Raw genomic sequence first — 16,900 nt, 5'->3', positions numbered from 1 at the left:
GCTTTACTTTTAATAGAGTAACGGGTAAAATAGGCTTTAGTAGGGACGGCGAGGCGACCGCCCGGTCTCAAGAAACAGCCCTGCAAGCGCCTCCCTCGGAGCCGGCTCTCGCGCACGCGCGTCTCGGCGCAGCCGCTGGGCGGGGCCGCGGAGCCTTGTGACGCAGCCCTGCACGGGGGTGGGAAGTGCCCGTCGGACGGCCGGCCCGCCCCCTTCCGCCGCCGCCGTGGGAATGGAAACATCTGCCCCACGTGCCGGAAGCCAGCTTGCGGCGATGACGGCGCGCCACTCCGCGCCCTACCGCGCCGAAACCCTGCGGGTGTCATCGCGAGACGAGCTCGCCGAAATGGCCGCGTCCAGTCAAGGTAGGGGCGGGCGCGCGTCGCGCCGGCGCCACGGGGAGCCGCCTTTCTGGGCTCCGGAAGGGGAAGGGCTGCGTGCTCGCGGGTCCCGGCGGAGCGCCCCCGGGAGTTCTGGCAGCGCGCGGACCGGGAGGGCGTCCCGGGCTCGCCCCTGACCCTGCTGCTCCAAGGGTCCGGCCAAGGTCAGGCGCCAGGCTGGGACCGAACTGCGCCGGGGTGTGGTCAAGTTGGGCTCAGTGAGCCTTCCGGCGCCGCCCGGGAGACGTCCTGTCCTCTTTCTCGGAAGCGCCGCGCCACTTTCAGCCTGCGGCGACGGCTTTGTCCCTTTGCCGGTCGGTTCAGACACTTGGCAAACCTCTTTCTGTGTGCAAAGGAACCTCCTGTTGCGCTATTGATGGTTTTGAAAGAGTAGTGCACGTGGGGTGTACTTGGAAATCTTTTTTTTTTTTTTTTAATTTAGTCCGTGTACTCAAAGAACATTCTGTATAATAAAATACACGGAGGAGCATCGCTTTAAGTCACGCTTCTTTCCCTACTAATTAATTACCTTGCTTCACGTCATACTCATTTCGGTACTGGATCACAAGATCCCATTGTGAAACACGGCCATCTTCGAAAACCCAATTATATAAACCTGAAATTACATTAATTATATTGAAAACAAAGGCAGTGAAGATACTCAGAATTCATGACTTTTTAATTATCTGCTATGCTATGCTCTTAACTATACTCTTGACGTTATTTACATATATGCTGTGTGATGGAAATAACAGTATAAGATGCTCCTCTGCACATCTCTTTCCAACCCTGCGTTCAGTTATGTCACAGTTCCATGATGTCACACTCACGGAGACTGAGTATCTCGTGGAAATTGATACACCCTAGAGATCACATCCAGCCAGTTGTTAAACATTGACCAGAACCCTACCGAATTTATATGACCAAAGGGTGGAAATACACAATGTAATTCTTTTCCTTGACCCGTAAACAAGGCTAAATGACTTTTGTCTACATACTGGTTAAGAGTATTCGTTGAATAACTGAGTGAAGCTACAGGAACTAAACGTCTCTGATTTGATCCCCCTTTTCACTGGAGCCTCCAAAATTATGTTAAAAGAAAACTTAGGAGCACCCAGATGACACTGTAGGTTGAGTCAGACTCTTGTTTCAGCTCAGTCCCAGGACAATGAGATCATGACCCGAGCCAAAGGCAAAGGCTTAACCCACTGAACCACCCAGGTGCCCCCCACTTTTTTCATTCTTGTTTTCAGTGATATTGTTTAACACAGGGAGAGAATTTCTTCAACATAGCAGTAATGTTTTACCGTTCTTTTGTACTGGTGTCTAATGTTACATTAGAAAAATTATTTTTGTGTAACTGTTTGTAAACCCATGTAATACCTACCTCTTCAAACATCCATATTTTGGTTCTGTTAAATTGGGATCTATGATCCATGTTGAATTATATTTTGTATATGATGTAAGGTACTGATTACATTTTTTTTAGTACAGATACCTAGTACTTCTAACACAATTTGTTAAAACACTCTTTCCCTGTTAAATTGCCTTGGTGACATGTTCTTGAAAATCAAATGGGTATGTGTACATCTGCTTGTGGACTCTGTGTTCTCTTCCATTCATATTTGTGTGTTGGTTCCACACTGTCAAATATGATAGCTTTATAAGTCTTGACCTTAGGTAGCTGTATTCCACTGTAGCTTTGTAAGAAGTCTTGAAATTCCTTGAAGGTTGATTCCCTTATTTGAGAGAGAGAGAGAGAGCATGTGAGCAGGTGGTGAGGAGGGAAAGATGGGGAAAGAATCCCAAGCTGGCTCCTCTCTTGACTTGAGCTGAAACCAAGAGGAGAAGCTTAACTGAATGGGCCACCCAGGTGCCCCAAACTGTTCTTTTCCCCCCAAAACAGTTTTGACCACTTGTGGCACGTTGTATTTTCCTAAATGATTCCAACAGTATCTTTCATTCCACCTGATCTTAGTGTGACTTTGACACTCCTCCCACTCAGTGATGTGATCTACATATTCCCTCTTGAATCTGTGTGGGAGTTTGTGACTGCTTCTACAGAAAGTGGTGGAAGTAATACTGCTTGGCTTCCGGAGCCAGGTCTTAAATAGTTAACAGCTTCTGCTTAGCCTTCAAGCTGCCTCCCTGCTCTCTCACTGTCTCCCTTGGAGTGTACCCTTGAGCCCAGGCACCATGCTGTAAGGAAGTCCAGATGAACCCACATAGAGAGGCAGCCTGTGTGTGTGAGTGTGAGAGATAATTCCAGACCTTCTGACTGTAAGTCTTCCAGCTGACTCCTCAGACATCACAGAATAGGAATGGACTGTAATGCCCTATCCTGTCTGAATCCTGACCTGCAGAATCTAAGAGCATAATACATTATTGTTTAGCTCCATGAAGTTTTGGGGTAATTTGGCACAGGACCTAGAACACTACTCCAGGTGAGTGCTTCCATCTCCATGTAGATTTTAGAACCAGCTTGTCCTCTTCTAGGTAAAAATGTACTCTTTGACTGGGATGGCATGGAGTCTGTAGATGGAGAGGGAGAGAGGGAGCATCGTAACAGTATGGCCTTTTGCAAAACAAAGGATTGCGTCAGTTTCAGTTTCCGTCATTTTCACTTGCTCTCTGCAGTGTCTTGTTCTTTACAGTGTAGAGGTCTTGTGTCTCGTTCATTAAATTTATCCCTGCATTATATAACCACAGAAAACGGAATTAGACATTTTGTTCACTTTTTCCTTTCTTGGACAAATCACTTAACCTCTGAGCTTCTGTTTCTTAATTATAAAGCAGGGTAATAAATACTAACTTGGTTTGTACCTACTGTGTTCTGTGGATTTAATTAGGTATATATGTTTATTGTTTAGCACATTGCTTAGTGAATAGTAACAGCTCAATTGAACATTACCTTTTATTTTTATTATCAATGGAGATCCATATAGTGGTAAAAATTTGTGAATTTGTGGGCTAAATAGTGTTGTATTCTTGAAAAGGAGAGGCAAGTGAAGAAAATCCGTTTTATTTAGGATAATTATTATTACTATCAGGTTTTGTACAGCCATTGGTTGTTTTTAAATTTGAGAGGAAAAACTAGGCTACTAATTCTAAATTGTTTAGTCATTTTTTCCTCTAAGACAGATCATTATTTGTTGATTTTAGTCTGATTTTCAAGTCACTAGCTACAATTTCAGAGTTAATTTGCCATGTAAAATAGAATATTTGCAGGTTTTTACTACAATACCCACTTCCTTAAAAATCTCTTAAATCTAGTTGAGAATTGTGATTTATTGTAAAAGTAAATATTTTCTTATTCAGTATCTTAATTCTTGTAGGAAACTTTGAGGGAAATTTTGAGTCACTGGACCTTGCAGAATTTGCTAAAAAGCAGCCATGGTGGCGCAAGCTGTTTGGGCAGGAGTCTGGGCCCTCGGCTGAAAAATACAGCGTGGCAACCCAGCTGCTAATTGGAGGCGTTACTGGATGGTAAGTGATGAGAACGATGTCCATTGTCTTTTTTGCATGATTTAGCTTTGCAGTTACACGAACCTTCTCCTTAACTAATGAAAGCACATTGACTTTTGTGACATTGATCACTTAGTGTGTAGCATTCATGTAAACATAGTAGTTAATACATGCCAGGCACTGTTTTGAGTACTTAAATATTTCATTTAAGTGAAAATGAGGACAGACAATGCAGTACCAATTTCAGAGTTTTTGAAATTTCAGAGTTGTTGCATTGTCTGTCCTCATTTTTCTTCCAGTTTTATTGAGAAGTATTTTTAAGGTTTGATTTACATCTGCTGTGAAATGATTACCACAACAGGGTTAGTGAACATTCATCATCTCATACACATATAATAAAAAGAGAAGAAAAAATTTTCTTCCTGAGATGAAAACTCTCAGAATCTACTCTCTTAACTGTTTCTTGTATACCATACAGCAGCGGTAGCTATAGTCCTCATGTTGTACATTACCTCCCTAATACTTCCTTCTAAGTGGGAGTTTGTAACTTTTGACCACCTTCATCTAATTCCCTCTCCCCCAGCCCCCCGACTCTGGTAACCACAGATTTGATCACTTTTCCTATGAGTTTTGTGTGTTTTTGTTTGAGATTGCATATATAACGGGGATCATACAGTATTTGTCTGCCATTGTCTGACTTTTCACTCAGTATAATGTCCTCAGGGTCAGTCCGTGTTATCACAAATGGTAGGATTTTGTTTTTGGATGGCGGCATAATACGCCGTGGTGTATGTGGGGCATGTGTGTATGACACGTTTATCCGTTCATCCACTGATGTATCTCGGGTTGTTTCCATGACTTGGCTATTGTAAACAGTGCTGCCGTGAATGGGGGGTGGCAGATATCTTTTTGAGTCGGGTTAGAGTTCTTTCCTTTAGATAAATTTCCCGAAGTGGAATTGCTGGATCCTGTGATAGTTCTATTTTTAGTTTTTTAAAAGATTTTATTAATTTGTCAGAGAGAGAGAGAGGGGAATGGCAGAGGGAAAGGAAGCTGAGCAGGGAGCCCGATGTACAGTTGGATCCCAGTGAAGGACCCCAGGTCAGAACTATAGTATAGCCTATAAGTTATAACATTCTTTTTATAACCAGCTCATGCTAACTGAGAAACCGTGGCCAGCTGACCATAGATAAGGGAGGCAGCAAGCAGCATGACGGGATAACGAAGAGCGAAAATCTGTGTTTACCCCAGCTGTTTCTGGCTTCGGTATAATAATGCTTCTAATGCTTTGCTAAGAAATGAAAAATTGCTTAAACCCTCGTTCGCTGTGTAATCAAATAAATTATACCCTTCCCCTGTTAAGAATTTCCCCTACTACTAAATAAAATTGATAAGGGTTGTCTCCCGTACCAAGGCCAGAGACATACGGTTCAGCACGTACGCTAGCTGGAGACGAGCGGTTCAGCACGTATACAGATAAAGGTTAGAAACGTGCAATTCAACACGTACCCTCTACTGTACACTACCTGAACGGTGACTGGCCAGAATGTATGGTTGGTTTTAAAGGATTGGCTACCTATGTGTAGGCCTTACTGTAATGCTTTGAAATTACTGGCTAGAAAAGTGAGAGCTCTGATGTAATGGACTGTAAAATTCTATATTAAGGGACTCCCGAAACAGATCGGGGCTCTCAGACACTGACCCATCCCTCGCGGATTTCGTGGTCAAGTGTCCCTGGGAGTCCGAGCATGCCCGAATAAAATCCTCTTGCTTATTGCATCCAGTGGTCTGTGAGTGCGTCCTTGGGTGCGGGTCCTCTAGGGTCTTTCACCAGGACCCCGGGATCGCGACCTGAGCCAATGGCAGATGCTTCACTGACTGAGCCACACGGGCACCCTATTTTTGATTTTTTGAGAATCGTCCATATTGTTTTTCACAATGGCTGTACCAATTTACAGTTCCACTAACAGTATACAAAAATTCACTTTTCTCTACACCAAGAAGTAGAGAACACAAACATACACAAATATTTTAGTATTTATATAGATACTTCATTTCCTTCTCACACCAACTCTGACATTGGTATTGTAATTCTGCTCATTTTATAGGAACTAAGGCTTAAAAGGCCCAGGGCCATATGGATAGAAAGCGGTATAATTAGGAGCCAGCCAATAACTTCCTCAGTTGTGACACAGCTTATGGCTTCATTTGTAACAAATTCAAGGCATATATAAGGCATCAATCTCATCTCTACTTTTTACATTTGAAAACGTTATTGTAGGGGCGCCTGGGTGGCTCAGTGGGTTAAAGCCTCTGCCTTCGGCTCAGGTCATGATCTCAGGGTCCTGGGATCGAGCCCCGCATCGGGCTATCTGCTCGGCGGGGAGCCTGCTTCTTCCCTCTCTCTCTCTCTCTCTCTCTGCCTGCCTCTCTGTCTACTTGTGATCTCTCTCTATCAAATAAATAAATAAAATATTTTAAAAAAAGAAAACGTTATTGTACAAGATAATGTAAGTACAGAATAGTACCTATAATATGTGTACACTTTAATGAATACATATAGAGCAGACACCTATGTAACCACCACACAGGTAAAAAAATGTAACTAGCACTCCAAAAACTCTAGAGATAAATGCTGTACTGATAATTATGTAGTTTTTTCTTTGTAGTTTAACACCAATTCTATCAGTAACTAATATACTGTAGTTAACCTGCTTTTGAACTTTAAGTAAATGCAATTTTGCTCAATTTGTTTTGTGTGTAGTTATAGTTTCTTTGTTTTCATTTGTATATAGAATTTCATTGCATGTTATACCATACTATTTTTATCCAGGTGATGACTGACATTTGAGTTGATTCCATTTTTGGCTAATTTTTTAATAGATTTTATTTATTTATCTGACAGTGAGTTAGAGATTCTAGCACAGCAGGGGGAGCAGCAGAGGGAGAGAAGAAGCGGTCTTGCCCCGAGCAGGGAGCCCGATGTGGGGCTCCATCCCAGGACCCTGAGATCATGACCTGAGCTGAGGGTAGATACTTAATGACTGAGCCACCCAGGTGTCCCCAGTTTTGGGCTAATTTAAACAATGCTGATAGGAACTCTGTACAGTTAATTTCCTGGTGTGTATATATGCACATTTTTGTATGGTCTGTACCTAGGAGTTGAATTGCTAGGTTATGGGACATAAGTATCTGGCTTTGCTGGGTAAGTCAAACTGCTTTCCAAAAGTAGTATTAACAGTTTACCCTCCCAGCAACAAGGATTGAGTGTTACTGATGTTCTCCATTCGTGTGAGCACTTGATTTTGCCAGACTTAAATTTTTACTGGTCTGATAGTTGTATCTCACATGTTTTTCATTTATACTTTGCTAAGTAGTGGTGACATTGACTAACTTCTATGTATTGTTCTTGACCATTTTGGATCTCTTCTTTCTTTGATAAAGTCTCATTTTTAATCTTTTGTAATTTTTCTGTTAAGTTGTCATTCTTTTTCTTACAGAGTTACAACAGTTCTTTATATATTCTGAATAGGTGTCCTTTGTTGGTTGTATGTTTTACAGGGATTTTTACTCATTCTGCATTCTGTGATTGTCTTTTCATTTGCCTTTTGGTATCTTTTGATGCACTGATCTTATTTTTAATATGGTCAGTTTTACTGATCTTTACCTTAATGGTTAGTAATTTTTGTGTCCTGTTGAAGTAATCTTTGCCTACCCCATATGCTCGAACTTTATTTCTTTACCTTTCACATTTACATTTATAGATCCACCTGGAATTGTTTTTTGTGTTTGGTTTGTGGTAGATTCCTCTTTCTTTTTTTTCATGTGGAATACCCAGTTGTCCCAAGTCAGTTATCCTTCCTCCATTACTCTGCCACACTCTCTCTGTGTGTAACTGCCATTTTGATTCCCAGGAACTTTTTGGCTATTCTTTATTTTTTTAAACAGTTTAGTAAATAAATTGCCAAATCAGAAGTATAAACAACTATACAATTGTTTAAAAGTACAATTTAACTTACTTTTTAACTTACTTTCTTTAACTGTTTAAAAGTACAATTTAAACAAGTTTACAGTTTGAGGGGCGCCTGCGTGGTTCAGCTGGGGAAGTGTCTGCCTTTGGCTCAGGTCATAATCCCAGGGTTCTGGGATAGAGCCCCCAATCTGGCTCCCTTCTCCCTCCCCCCTACCCCTCCCCCTGCTTGTACTCTCTCTCTCTCTGTCAAATAAATAAATAACATCTTATAAAGTATACAGTTTGATGGATTTATATGATTTATACATACGTATAAATCATAGCCACAGTCAAGGTAATGAACACATCCATCACTCTAGAAGTTTCTTTGTACCTCTGCCTAATCCCTTTCATGCCCCACTAACCTCTGATCTGCATTCTATCACTGTAGACTACTTTGCATCTTCTAAGAATTATATATAAATGGAATTATACAGTATGTGTTCTTTTTTTGTCTGGCTGCTTTCTTCTGGTTAGCGTACTAATTTTGAGGTTCATCTATGCTGTTTCTTTTAAATCAGTAGTTCAGTCCTTTTCCTTGGTAAGTAGTAGTCTGTTGTGAGGAAGAACCATTTTGTTTATCCTTTACCTTTGGTGGATATTGGTTTGTTTCCACTTCGGGGCCAAAACTGCTATGAACATTTGTGTGCGAGTCTGCATGAACATACGCTTTTCTTTCTTTTGGGTCAGTACCTAGGAATAGCATGGCTGGGGGTTGTAAGTGGAATGCCTTAACTTCTTAGGAACCTGGCCTACACTTTTGTGAAATGCCCGTACTGTCTTATACCTCTGCCAGCAACGTAGGACAGTTCCGGTCTTTCCGTCTCTTCACTAGCTCTTGGGCATTATGCCTTTTTGATTACAACCATCAAGTGGTATCTCACTGTAGTTTTAAGTTGTATTTCCCTAATGATTAATGATATTAGCATCTTTTCATGGCCTTGTTTTTGCCATCCATCTATCTTTTATATCAGATATGTGCTTTGCAAATATATTCTTCTACTTTTTAGCTTTTTATTCTCCTAACAGTAAAGAACGGAAGTTCTGAACTTTGAAATGTAACTTATCAACTTTTTTTTTTGTAGCTCTAGCTTTCTTTTTTTTTTTAATTTATTTGACAGAGAAAGAGACATCACAGGTAGGCAGAGAGGCAGGCAGAGAGGGAGGGGGAAGCAGGCTCCCCACAGAGTGGAGATCCCCATGCGGGGCTCGATCCCAGACTCTGAGATCAGGACCTGAGCCAAAGGCAGAGGCTTAACCCACTGAGCCACCCAGGCGCCCCTGTAGCTCTAGCTTTTGATGTCATGTCTGAGAATATTTTCCTAATCTAGGATCACTAAGACTTTCTTCTGTATGTTCTTCTAGACAATAAATAGGTTTAGATTTTTCATTAGGTCCATGATTGATTTTGTTTTACTTTTTGAATATGTTTCAAGGTAGGAATCTAAGTTCTTTATTTGCATATGGTACCTAATTGTTTTGATGAAAAGACTATACTTCTCTATATATTGCTTTTGTACTTTTGTCAAAAATCAATTGACTAGATGTCTGTTTCTGAACTCTTTTTTTTTTTAAGATTTTGTTTTTAGGTAATTATCCCCGATGTGGGGCTCAAACCCATGAGTTCTGACTGAGCCAGCCAGGTGCCTCTGTTTCTGAACTCTTTGTTGTTGTTGTTTTTAAAGTATTTTTTGTTTCGGTTTTAGTTTTTAAGTAGGCTCCATACCCAGTGTGGAGCCCAGTTGTGGGGCTTAAACCCACAACCATGAGATCGAGACCTGAGCTGAGATCAAGAGTTAGATGCTTAACGGACTGAGACACCCTGGCGCCCCCTGGACTCTTTGTTAAGTGGTTTTGTCAATCTTTGTGCTAGTATCACACTGTATTTATCACTGTAACTTTATAAGTCATGAAATCAGGTAAATCTTACAACTTTGTACTTTTTTTAAGTTGATAGGACACTTCTGGGTACACAGCATTTTCATATGAATTTTAGAAGAAGCTTGCTTCCAGTTTCTGCGAAAAATCTGATGAGATTTTGACTGGGATTGCATTGATCCATAAACTGTGTTTAGGTTTCTTTCAGTTTCTCTCAGCAATGCTTTGTAGGTCTTGCACATCTTATTTTTTGATATTATTATAAATGGTATTTTTAAATTTCAACTTCTGACTGTTCATTGCTTGTATATAGAAACGCAGTTGGGTTTTGTAAATGGCTCTCGCCAAAGTCACTTACTCATATGCAGAGCTTGGGGGTCCCCTCAGGTTTGTTAATTTCCTGGGAGGATATTTGCCTTCATGGTTTCCCCCTAGAATTCCTTCTCCACAGTGTAGCCAGAGTCATCTTTTAAAGTGCAACCCAGGGGTGCCTGGGTGGCCGAGTTGATTCACTGTCTGCCTTCAGCTCAGGTCATGATCCCGGAGTCCCAGGATCCCTGCTGGGCAGGGAGTCTGCTTCTTCATCTGCCCCTCCACCTGCCAGTGCTCTCTCTCGGATAAATAAATACATAAATGTTTAGATTTGCTCAAGACCACAAAATTAGTAAGTGGTAGGTAGGTAAGATTTGAATCAGGGTCTTGGTGAACTCAGAGCCTCTGCTCTCTGCTGATACAGCCTAAGAGTGGGAAGGAGCTGGGTCATCCCAAGGTAAGTAGATATGAACATTGTTAGACGTGCATGTACGTGTGCACTCAACAGCCTGTCCACTTGTCTGACGTTGCTTTGGTTTTTGTAGGTGCACGGGTTTCATATTCCAGAAGGTTGGAAAGTTGGCTGCAACAGCCGTGGGAGGTGGATTTTTTCTCCTTCAGGTCTGTATGTGAAATGTCCCCAGATGTTTGGAAATCCCCCTTGCCCATGAGGAATGCGGTATGAGGAGCTGTCACATAGTCTTGGGTATATTATTCTAGAATAGCACTTGCACTTATTTTCAGCATACTATTTGAAATGCTAGTGACCATTTGAATCAAATTTCACCAGTTAGTAGTCACATTTTGCTTTGGAATCTGTGACATGGGGACATAGGATATATTCCATATCATAGCTCCCTTGTAGGGTTTTTAAGACCACTTGAAATATTAAAGAGATGTGATTTCAGAAATATGAAGTGTTATGCAGGGCCCTGTGGTAGGGTTTATTTTACACAGGGAACACTGATTCCAGAGCAGTCAGATGAGCCAGAGTTAATTTCAGAACTATGAGGTATTGGTTTGCAAACTTGACTCCATGTTGGAATTACCTAAGGAGTTTTAAAAAGCGCTTATGCTTGAGGCCTGCCTCCTGCCCTCTCCCCACCTGATTTCATAGGTGGAAGGTCTGCTCACACATCTAAGTGTTTTTTTTTTTAAAGGTTTTATTTATTTATTTGACAGACAGAGAGCACAAGCAGAGGGAATGGCAGGCAGAGGGAGAAGCAGGCTCCCGCCGAGCAGACAGCCCGATGCGGGACTCGATCCCAGGACACAGGGATCGTGACCTGAGCTGAAGGCAGACGCTTCACTGACTGAGCCCCCCCAGGCGCCCTCACATCTAAGTATTTTTAAGAGTCCTGAGGTGATTCTCATGTGGAGCAGAGTCAGAACCACTGCTCTGTAGGAGCCATAACTTGTTGAATTGTGCCCCAGTCTCTGAATTCATAGCCCTTCGTGTCCTGCAGTCGACGGCCCTCATTTTAGCAGGGTAAGTGCTACCTTTGAACCGCAGGAGGAGTGAGTTTCCCACTTGGGTCAGGCGAAAGCTCAGTGTGTGGGAGGAGAAGGCTGGTGACCGGCGGGCCCGGCTGGTGGCCGGGTTAGGGCATGGTGTTGCCACACAGCAGATTCCCTCAAATACGAAGCTCGACATAACCACCATTTTATTATCTCTCACAGTTTCTGTGGGTCAGTAATTTGGAGAGGGTCAGGTGGGTGCCTGTGGCCGCGGGTCTCGTGGCTACAGGTAGGAGGTGGCTGGAGCTAGATAGGCAGAGCGGGCCGGGGCAGGTCTGGGCCTCTCGCTGCCTCTCTGGCAGGTCAGACTCCCTGCGTGGCAGCGGCCCTCCTCGCACCTTTTCCTGTCCTTCTAATTCGCCCTTCAGGGTTAACCCTTGGTTAAACCCTGTGGTTTCCCCTACACCCTGCTCTAGGCTTGACTTTGTAATTATCTTAGTGTTGTTTTGAAATCGCTTTTTAACTTTCATCTTAAACATTTTTTACTTGAAGTATATTTGACGTACAATAGTAGTTTCAGGGTACAACATAGTGATTCATTATTTATATACATTACAAGATCTCTTAATCTCTGAATTTTGGGGGCCCTGACTGACAGAAGCAATTGCTACTGAAAGGATCACCAGGAAAGATTCTCCAAATGGGATTCTGGTATTGCATGAGTCAGGTAGTCAAGGAGTACAGGGCTTCCTCCTGGCTAGGGGAGGCGGGTGGCACCTGGGGAGTCCATGCTGTGCACTCAGCTGTTGGTCACCAGAGGGATGTGGTGGCCATAAAGTAAACGTGGGAAGAATTCATCTCTTTTATGATAATGAGTCATCTGTGAATATGTGCTTTCTCTCCATTTACTTAGGTCTTTAATGTCTTCGCATAGGCTTTAAAATGTTTTTTCATATACATCTTCTACACTGTGCCTTGATTTTTATCCCTAGATACCTCACACCTTCAGTTACACGTGGCCTTCCTTGGCCACACGCTCAGCCCCAGTCAGCTGGACTCATAGGCTTATTTGCTATTCACATAGCCTTTTTATGAGACAGTTTTTTAACCCAGCATTTGTTCTAATGTTTTTTTTTTTTTTTAACATTTTACTTATTTATTTGGCAGTGAGAGAGCGAGCACAAGCAGAGGGAATGGCAGGCAGAGGGAGAAGCAGGCTCCCCATTAAGCAGGAGCACGATGTGGGGTTCAGTCCCAGGAGCCCGGGATTGTGACCTGAGCTGAAGGCAGATGCTTAGTGACTGAGCCACCCAGCGCCCCTGTTCTAATGCTTCTTGTTGGCAGCTGCCACCTGTCTAGCAATTCTGTCCAGATCCCTCTGTCCCTGAGCTGTCAGTTCACAGCCTCCGTCTTGGTCCTTTTCCTCCATTTTTAGCCCCACTAGACCTTGGAGGACCCTATGGAACATGCTGAAGTGGCCCAGAATGACACCATGTCCCTGACGTCCCCCATGGATCTTGATCGTGGAGAGGAAGAGCAACAATGCCAGAGGAGACTAGAGAGGAGTTTCAGTTTTAGATATTTTGAGAAGTTCAGATAGATATGACTTCCCAAAACTTTGGTGGAGAGAAGTGACATGGATGGAAGATTGACTGACGGGCTGTAATGAGCCTCTAGTTCGTCCGGTAGCAGCATACTGCAGTCAGTTTTATCCTATTCACACATTCTCAGTGAAGGTGTTTTCACTGAGCTTTAGTGTTTGTGCCTGCTGTCTTCACTCAGGGAAGTAGGCGGATTCTATGCAGTATTTAGATGTGTTTCCCTCAGTACCACTGACATGAAGTTGCTCTGGAGGGACCTCTGTGGGGCTGCACTCTAGATTTTCTGAGCTGATAGCGATTATGTTGGCTGAGGTCTGTAAGGTTTCTTCACCTTACATCTTGACTTTCAATTCTGATTTTCTTCTTACCATTTTATATTTTTAGGCTAACTTACAAGTTTGTAGAGAGGGAGAAGAGTATAAACAAGGGTACAAGGATTGCCAGGAGCAGTTGGAGGTCGGTCTGTTGATGTACATCAGGCATAGGCCCTTGCATGTTGGGTGGATACCGAGTAGATGTGGAGTGAATGTCATTGTCATGCAATGAATTAGATGCAGATGTCTCAAGAAACGTAGAGTCAGAAGGGTTTTTGGTAACGTACTTCAGTGACTCCATCGTAATGAACAGAAATAACAAGCCTGTGTTTCTTGTTCTTTGCCGTCATTATCGAAACGATAGCTTGCGAACCATACTGGGTACATCAAGGTTGACTGGCAGCGAGTAGAGAAGGACATGAAGAAAGCCAAGGAGCAGCTGAAGATCCGTAAGAGCAACCAACTGTCCACGGAGGTCAGAAGCAAAGCGGAGGAGGTGAGGCTAACCCTTGGCGCGCGCTTAGAGCTGGTAGTTGACGTGCCAGTGACTTCTGTCAGGGAGTGCGAATGCGAAATGATCATTTATGTATGTGGTTTGGTCGTGCCTTGAATTCGTTTTGCAGCAAGTGGGACGCAGACGGTTTTGCATCACACTTTGTCTCCGTGCGTGCGCTCCTCTGAAATGTGTGCCCTGGGCGTGCTCACGTAACCAGCAGGAGCTTCGACCTTCAGAGGTCGGCAGCCTGTTCTTTGTGAAGGGCTGGGTGATAAATATTTCCAGCTTTGTAGACCCTGTGGTCTCTGACACAACTCCTGAGCTCCGGTGTTGCAGCGAAACTTCATTTAAAAAATAATGAATACTGTTTTTCTGAAAATAAATAAATTATTTCATAAAAATAAATAAATAAATAAATAAATGAAAATAAAAATGGGCAGCATTTGGTGCAGAGGCAATGTCATTCACTCGCCTCTGCTCCAACACATGAAACCAGGTTAGGTTATACTGGCAGGCACTTGGGAGGGACAGGAGAAGTCCTTCTTTTTTAAAAGAATTTTGCTACTTTATTACCTTTGGAAATATGTTAAATGTGCCGAAGAAATAAGTGCTCTGAAGTGGGGAGAAATAAACTTGGTCAAGGTGTCAGGAAGGTTCTGGGTTCACAGAAAAAAGAGACAGAATAAGTGCAGAAGAGGGATTCAGGAGGAAATTGAAACAGGCCTTGAAATGTTGCCAAGTGATGGCAACAAAATAAAACAGGTTAAACCCACAAAGACCAAGAGAACAGGAGAAAAATACCAGAAGACCAGAAATGTCAGCAAGTTTCTAGAAGTTGGAAAACAGGTAGGTGAGTGGTAAATACTGGTCCACCTTGCCAGGTACGTAATGACAGTTGCTGTGTGGTGGTGGGTGGCAGGCCAATGCTGGTCCTTGGCCCAGATGGATGGTGGCATCTGTGGGCGCCCAGGAGTGCAGATAATCCTTCCCACTTCTCTCCCCCTGCCTCAAGCTCAGGGTTATAAAAGTGACAGTTTTTTCATTTTGCCAGAACATGACTATTCACATAATAACAAAAGTAATACGTGATTGTTGAAAACTTCTTCAGTGACATGGGAAGTAATGTAATAAACTGTTGAGTCACAGAGGGAACTTGTTATAAACTATCCAGGTTTGGAATTAGTTCATTCCACAAATATTTGTATTCCTATTTGTGGCCTGGTACTGTCACCGGCTCCAGGGATAGTGGCTGGTTCCCCCCTTAGAGCCCATGTTGTTACTTGGGAAGCCAGGGAATGAGGGTCATAAATTCAGTGTTCAGCAGTCAAGTCATCAGTGACTTCAGTGACAACAGTTCTGGCCAAACTGTAGCAAGTTGAGGAATGAGTAGGAAGTAATACAGTAAAGATAATGAATGAAAAGCAATCATTTTAGGAATTTGATTTTTTTCGTTCCCCCTATGAATGGTAGATGGCAAAAGACAGTACCTCAGGTAGGGAAATGTGGGGTCCAGTCAAGTCAAGTCAGAGAGCCAGTGAAAGGGACATAGGAAGTCATAGGTGTAGTGGGAGTGAGGATGCTCAGGGACTGGGCAGTTGAGTGGAGCAGGTCGGGGTATGAGTGGCTTAAATGGTTGGGACATGAAGTCACTGCACTTGAGTTCAAGAAATGATGAACTACATTTAAATACAGCTTTAATACAGCTTTTTTTCTTTCCCCATAATTTCCCCCATGAACTCTGTCCTTCCCTGTTCCTCAGTGAACTCTCGGGCAGATTTCTTAGCTCTCGAACAGACATAACTGAAGACAGATTCCGAGGAGTTGCCTTTGGCTTCTCCTCCTTATCCCTCACATGGCCAGTCATCCGATCAAAGTCCTTGTATCATTTCACATTAACATCCCTGCTACCATTTTTTAAAATGTAATTTAATTTTTTCAGTGTTCCAGAGCTCATTGTTTATGCACCACACCCAGTGCTCCATGCAATCTGTGCCCTCTGTAACACCCACCACCAGGCTCCCCCAGGCCCCCAACCCCCCTCCTCCCCAAAACCTTCAGTTTGTTTCTCAGAGCCCACAGTCTCTCATGGTTTGTCCCCCGCTCCGATTGCCCTGCTACCATCTTGACCTAGAGACCCAGTGGTGAAGGGATTGACATTGTTAAGATCGCATAGGTAATAGAGATCTGATTCCCAAGAATATCCCTAGCAAAATAACCCACTTTTGCTATCTTCTGTTCCTAGGTAGTGTCATTTGTGAAGAAGAACGTTCTAGTGACTGGGGGATTTTTTGGAGGCTTTCTGCTTGGCATGGCATCCTAAGGACGACAACTTCACTTCTGTTACTCCTGTTTTTTTCCAGCCAGCAGCCTCTTCACTCCATCATAGGACATCAAGTTTGTCCTACTTCTTCCATGACTTCCTCCCTGCTGTGGCATATCTGAATGGCTTCTGTAGGCATCTGTCGGTGCAAGTTGATACAGCCCTATTATGAACTTGATGGCAGCGGAAGAGACCATAGACATTAGCTCTTCTCCCCACTTGACTAATCTGTAGGTCAGCAGAAATGTTCCTTCCCCTTAGCCCATGTAAGATACTTAACAGACCATGGTATATGAGACGGCTCGCCTTGGAGGTTGGGTGGATCCTCAAAGGTTGTCCCAAACTTGATTTGGAAAAGAAATCACAAGCATAGAGATACCTTATGTGCTGCATGGAAAGGAACTGAATACATATGCCTTTAAGCATGAAAGACTTGGTATCTGGTGTCTACTTTCTTTTTAGTTGGTTTTAGATTACAGAAAGAGAGCTATTTATATACCTGCTATAATTATCCTGACAAAAATGGCAGTATAAGCACTACAATTGAAAAATCCAAATATGGAATGAACTTGTGCTAAAGGGATGGATATATCTATCTATCTATCTATCTATCTATATATATATATACTGAGCTAAAGGTATTGTGTTCAGTGGAAAACCAACT

General features: G+C 42.9%; 1 protein-coding gene across 1 annotated transcript; it reads left to right on the top strand.

Moving 5' to 3' along the window:
- Nucleotides 1-189: 189 nt before the first annotated feature.
- Nucleotides 190-16,374, top strand: FUNDC2 (FUN14 domain containing 2). Its single transcript, XM_004779294.3, has 5 exons — nt 190-365; nt 3,716-3,866; nt 10,593-10,668; nt 13,785-13,916; nt 16,159-16,374. Exons 1-5 carry the CDS (start codon nt 233-235, stop codon nt 16,234-16,236), a joined length of 570 nt encoding a protein of 189 aa, XP_004779351.1. The 5' UTR covers nt 190-232; the 3' UTR covers nt 16,237-16,374.
- Nucleotides 16,375-16,900: the final 526 nt, after the last annotated feature.

The sequence above is a fragment of the Mustela putorius genome, unplaced genomic scaffold, assembly GCF_011764305.1.
Source record: "Mustela putorius furo isolate JIRA1106 unplaced genomic scaffold, ASM1176430v1.1 tig00003899_pilon_pilon_pilon, whole genome shotgun sequence".
In the NCBI taxonomy this organism is placed as follows: Eukaryota; Metazoa; Chordata; class Mammalia; order Carnivora; family Mustelidae; genus Mustela; species Mustela putorius.
This window is presented reverse-complemented; position numbering and strand designations above follow the sequence as displayed.

Excerpts from the sequence above, each read along its gene's own strand:
- FUNDC2 (XM_004779294.3), top strand. The coding sequence starts at position 233 with ATGGAAACATCTGCCCCACGTGCCGGAAGCCAGCTTGCGGCGATGACG. Across the intron at positions 3,867-10,592 it reads ATTGGAGGCGTTACTGGATG|GTGCACGGGTTTCATATTCC; the intron begins GTAAGTGATGAG and ends TGGTTTTTGTAG. Across the intron at positions 10,669-13,784 it reads GTGGATTTTTTCTCCTTCAG|CTTGCGAACCATACTGGGTA; the intron begins GTCTGTATGTGA and ends TCGAAACGATAG.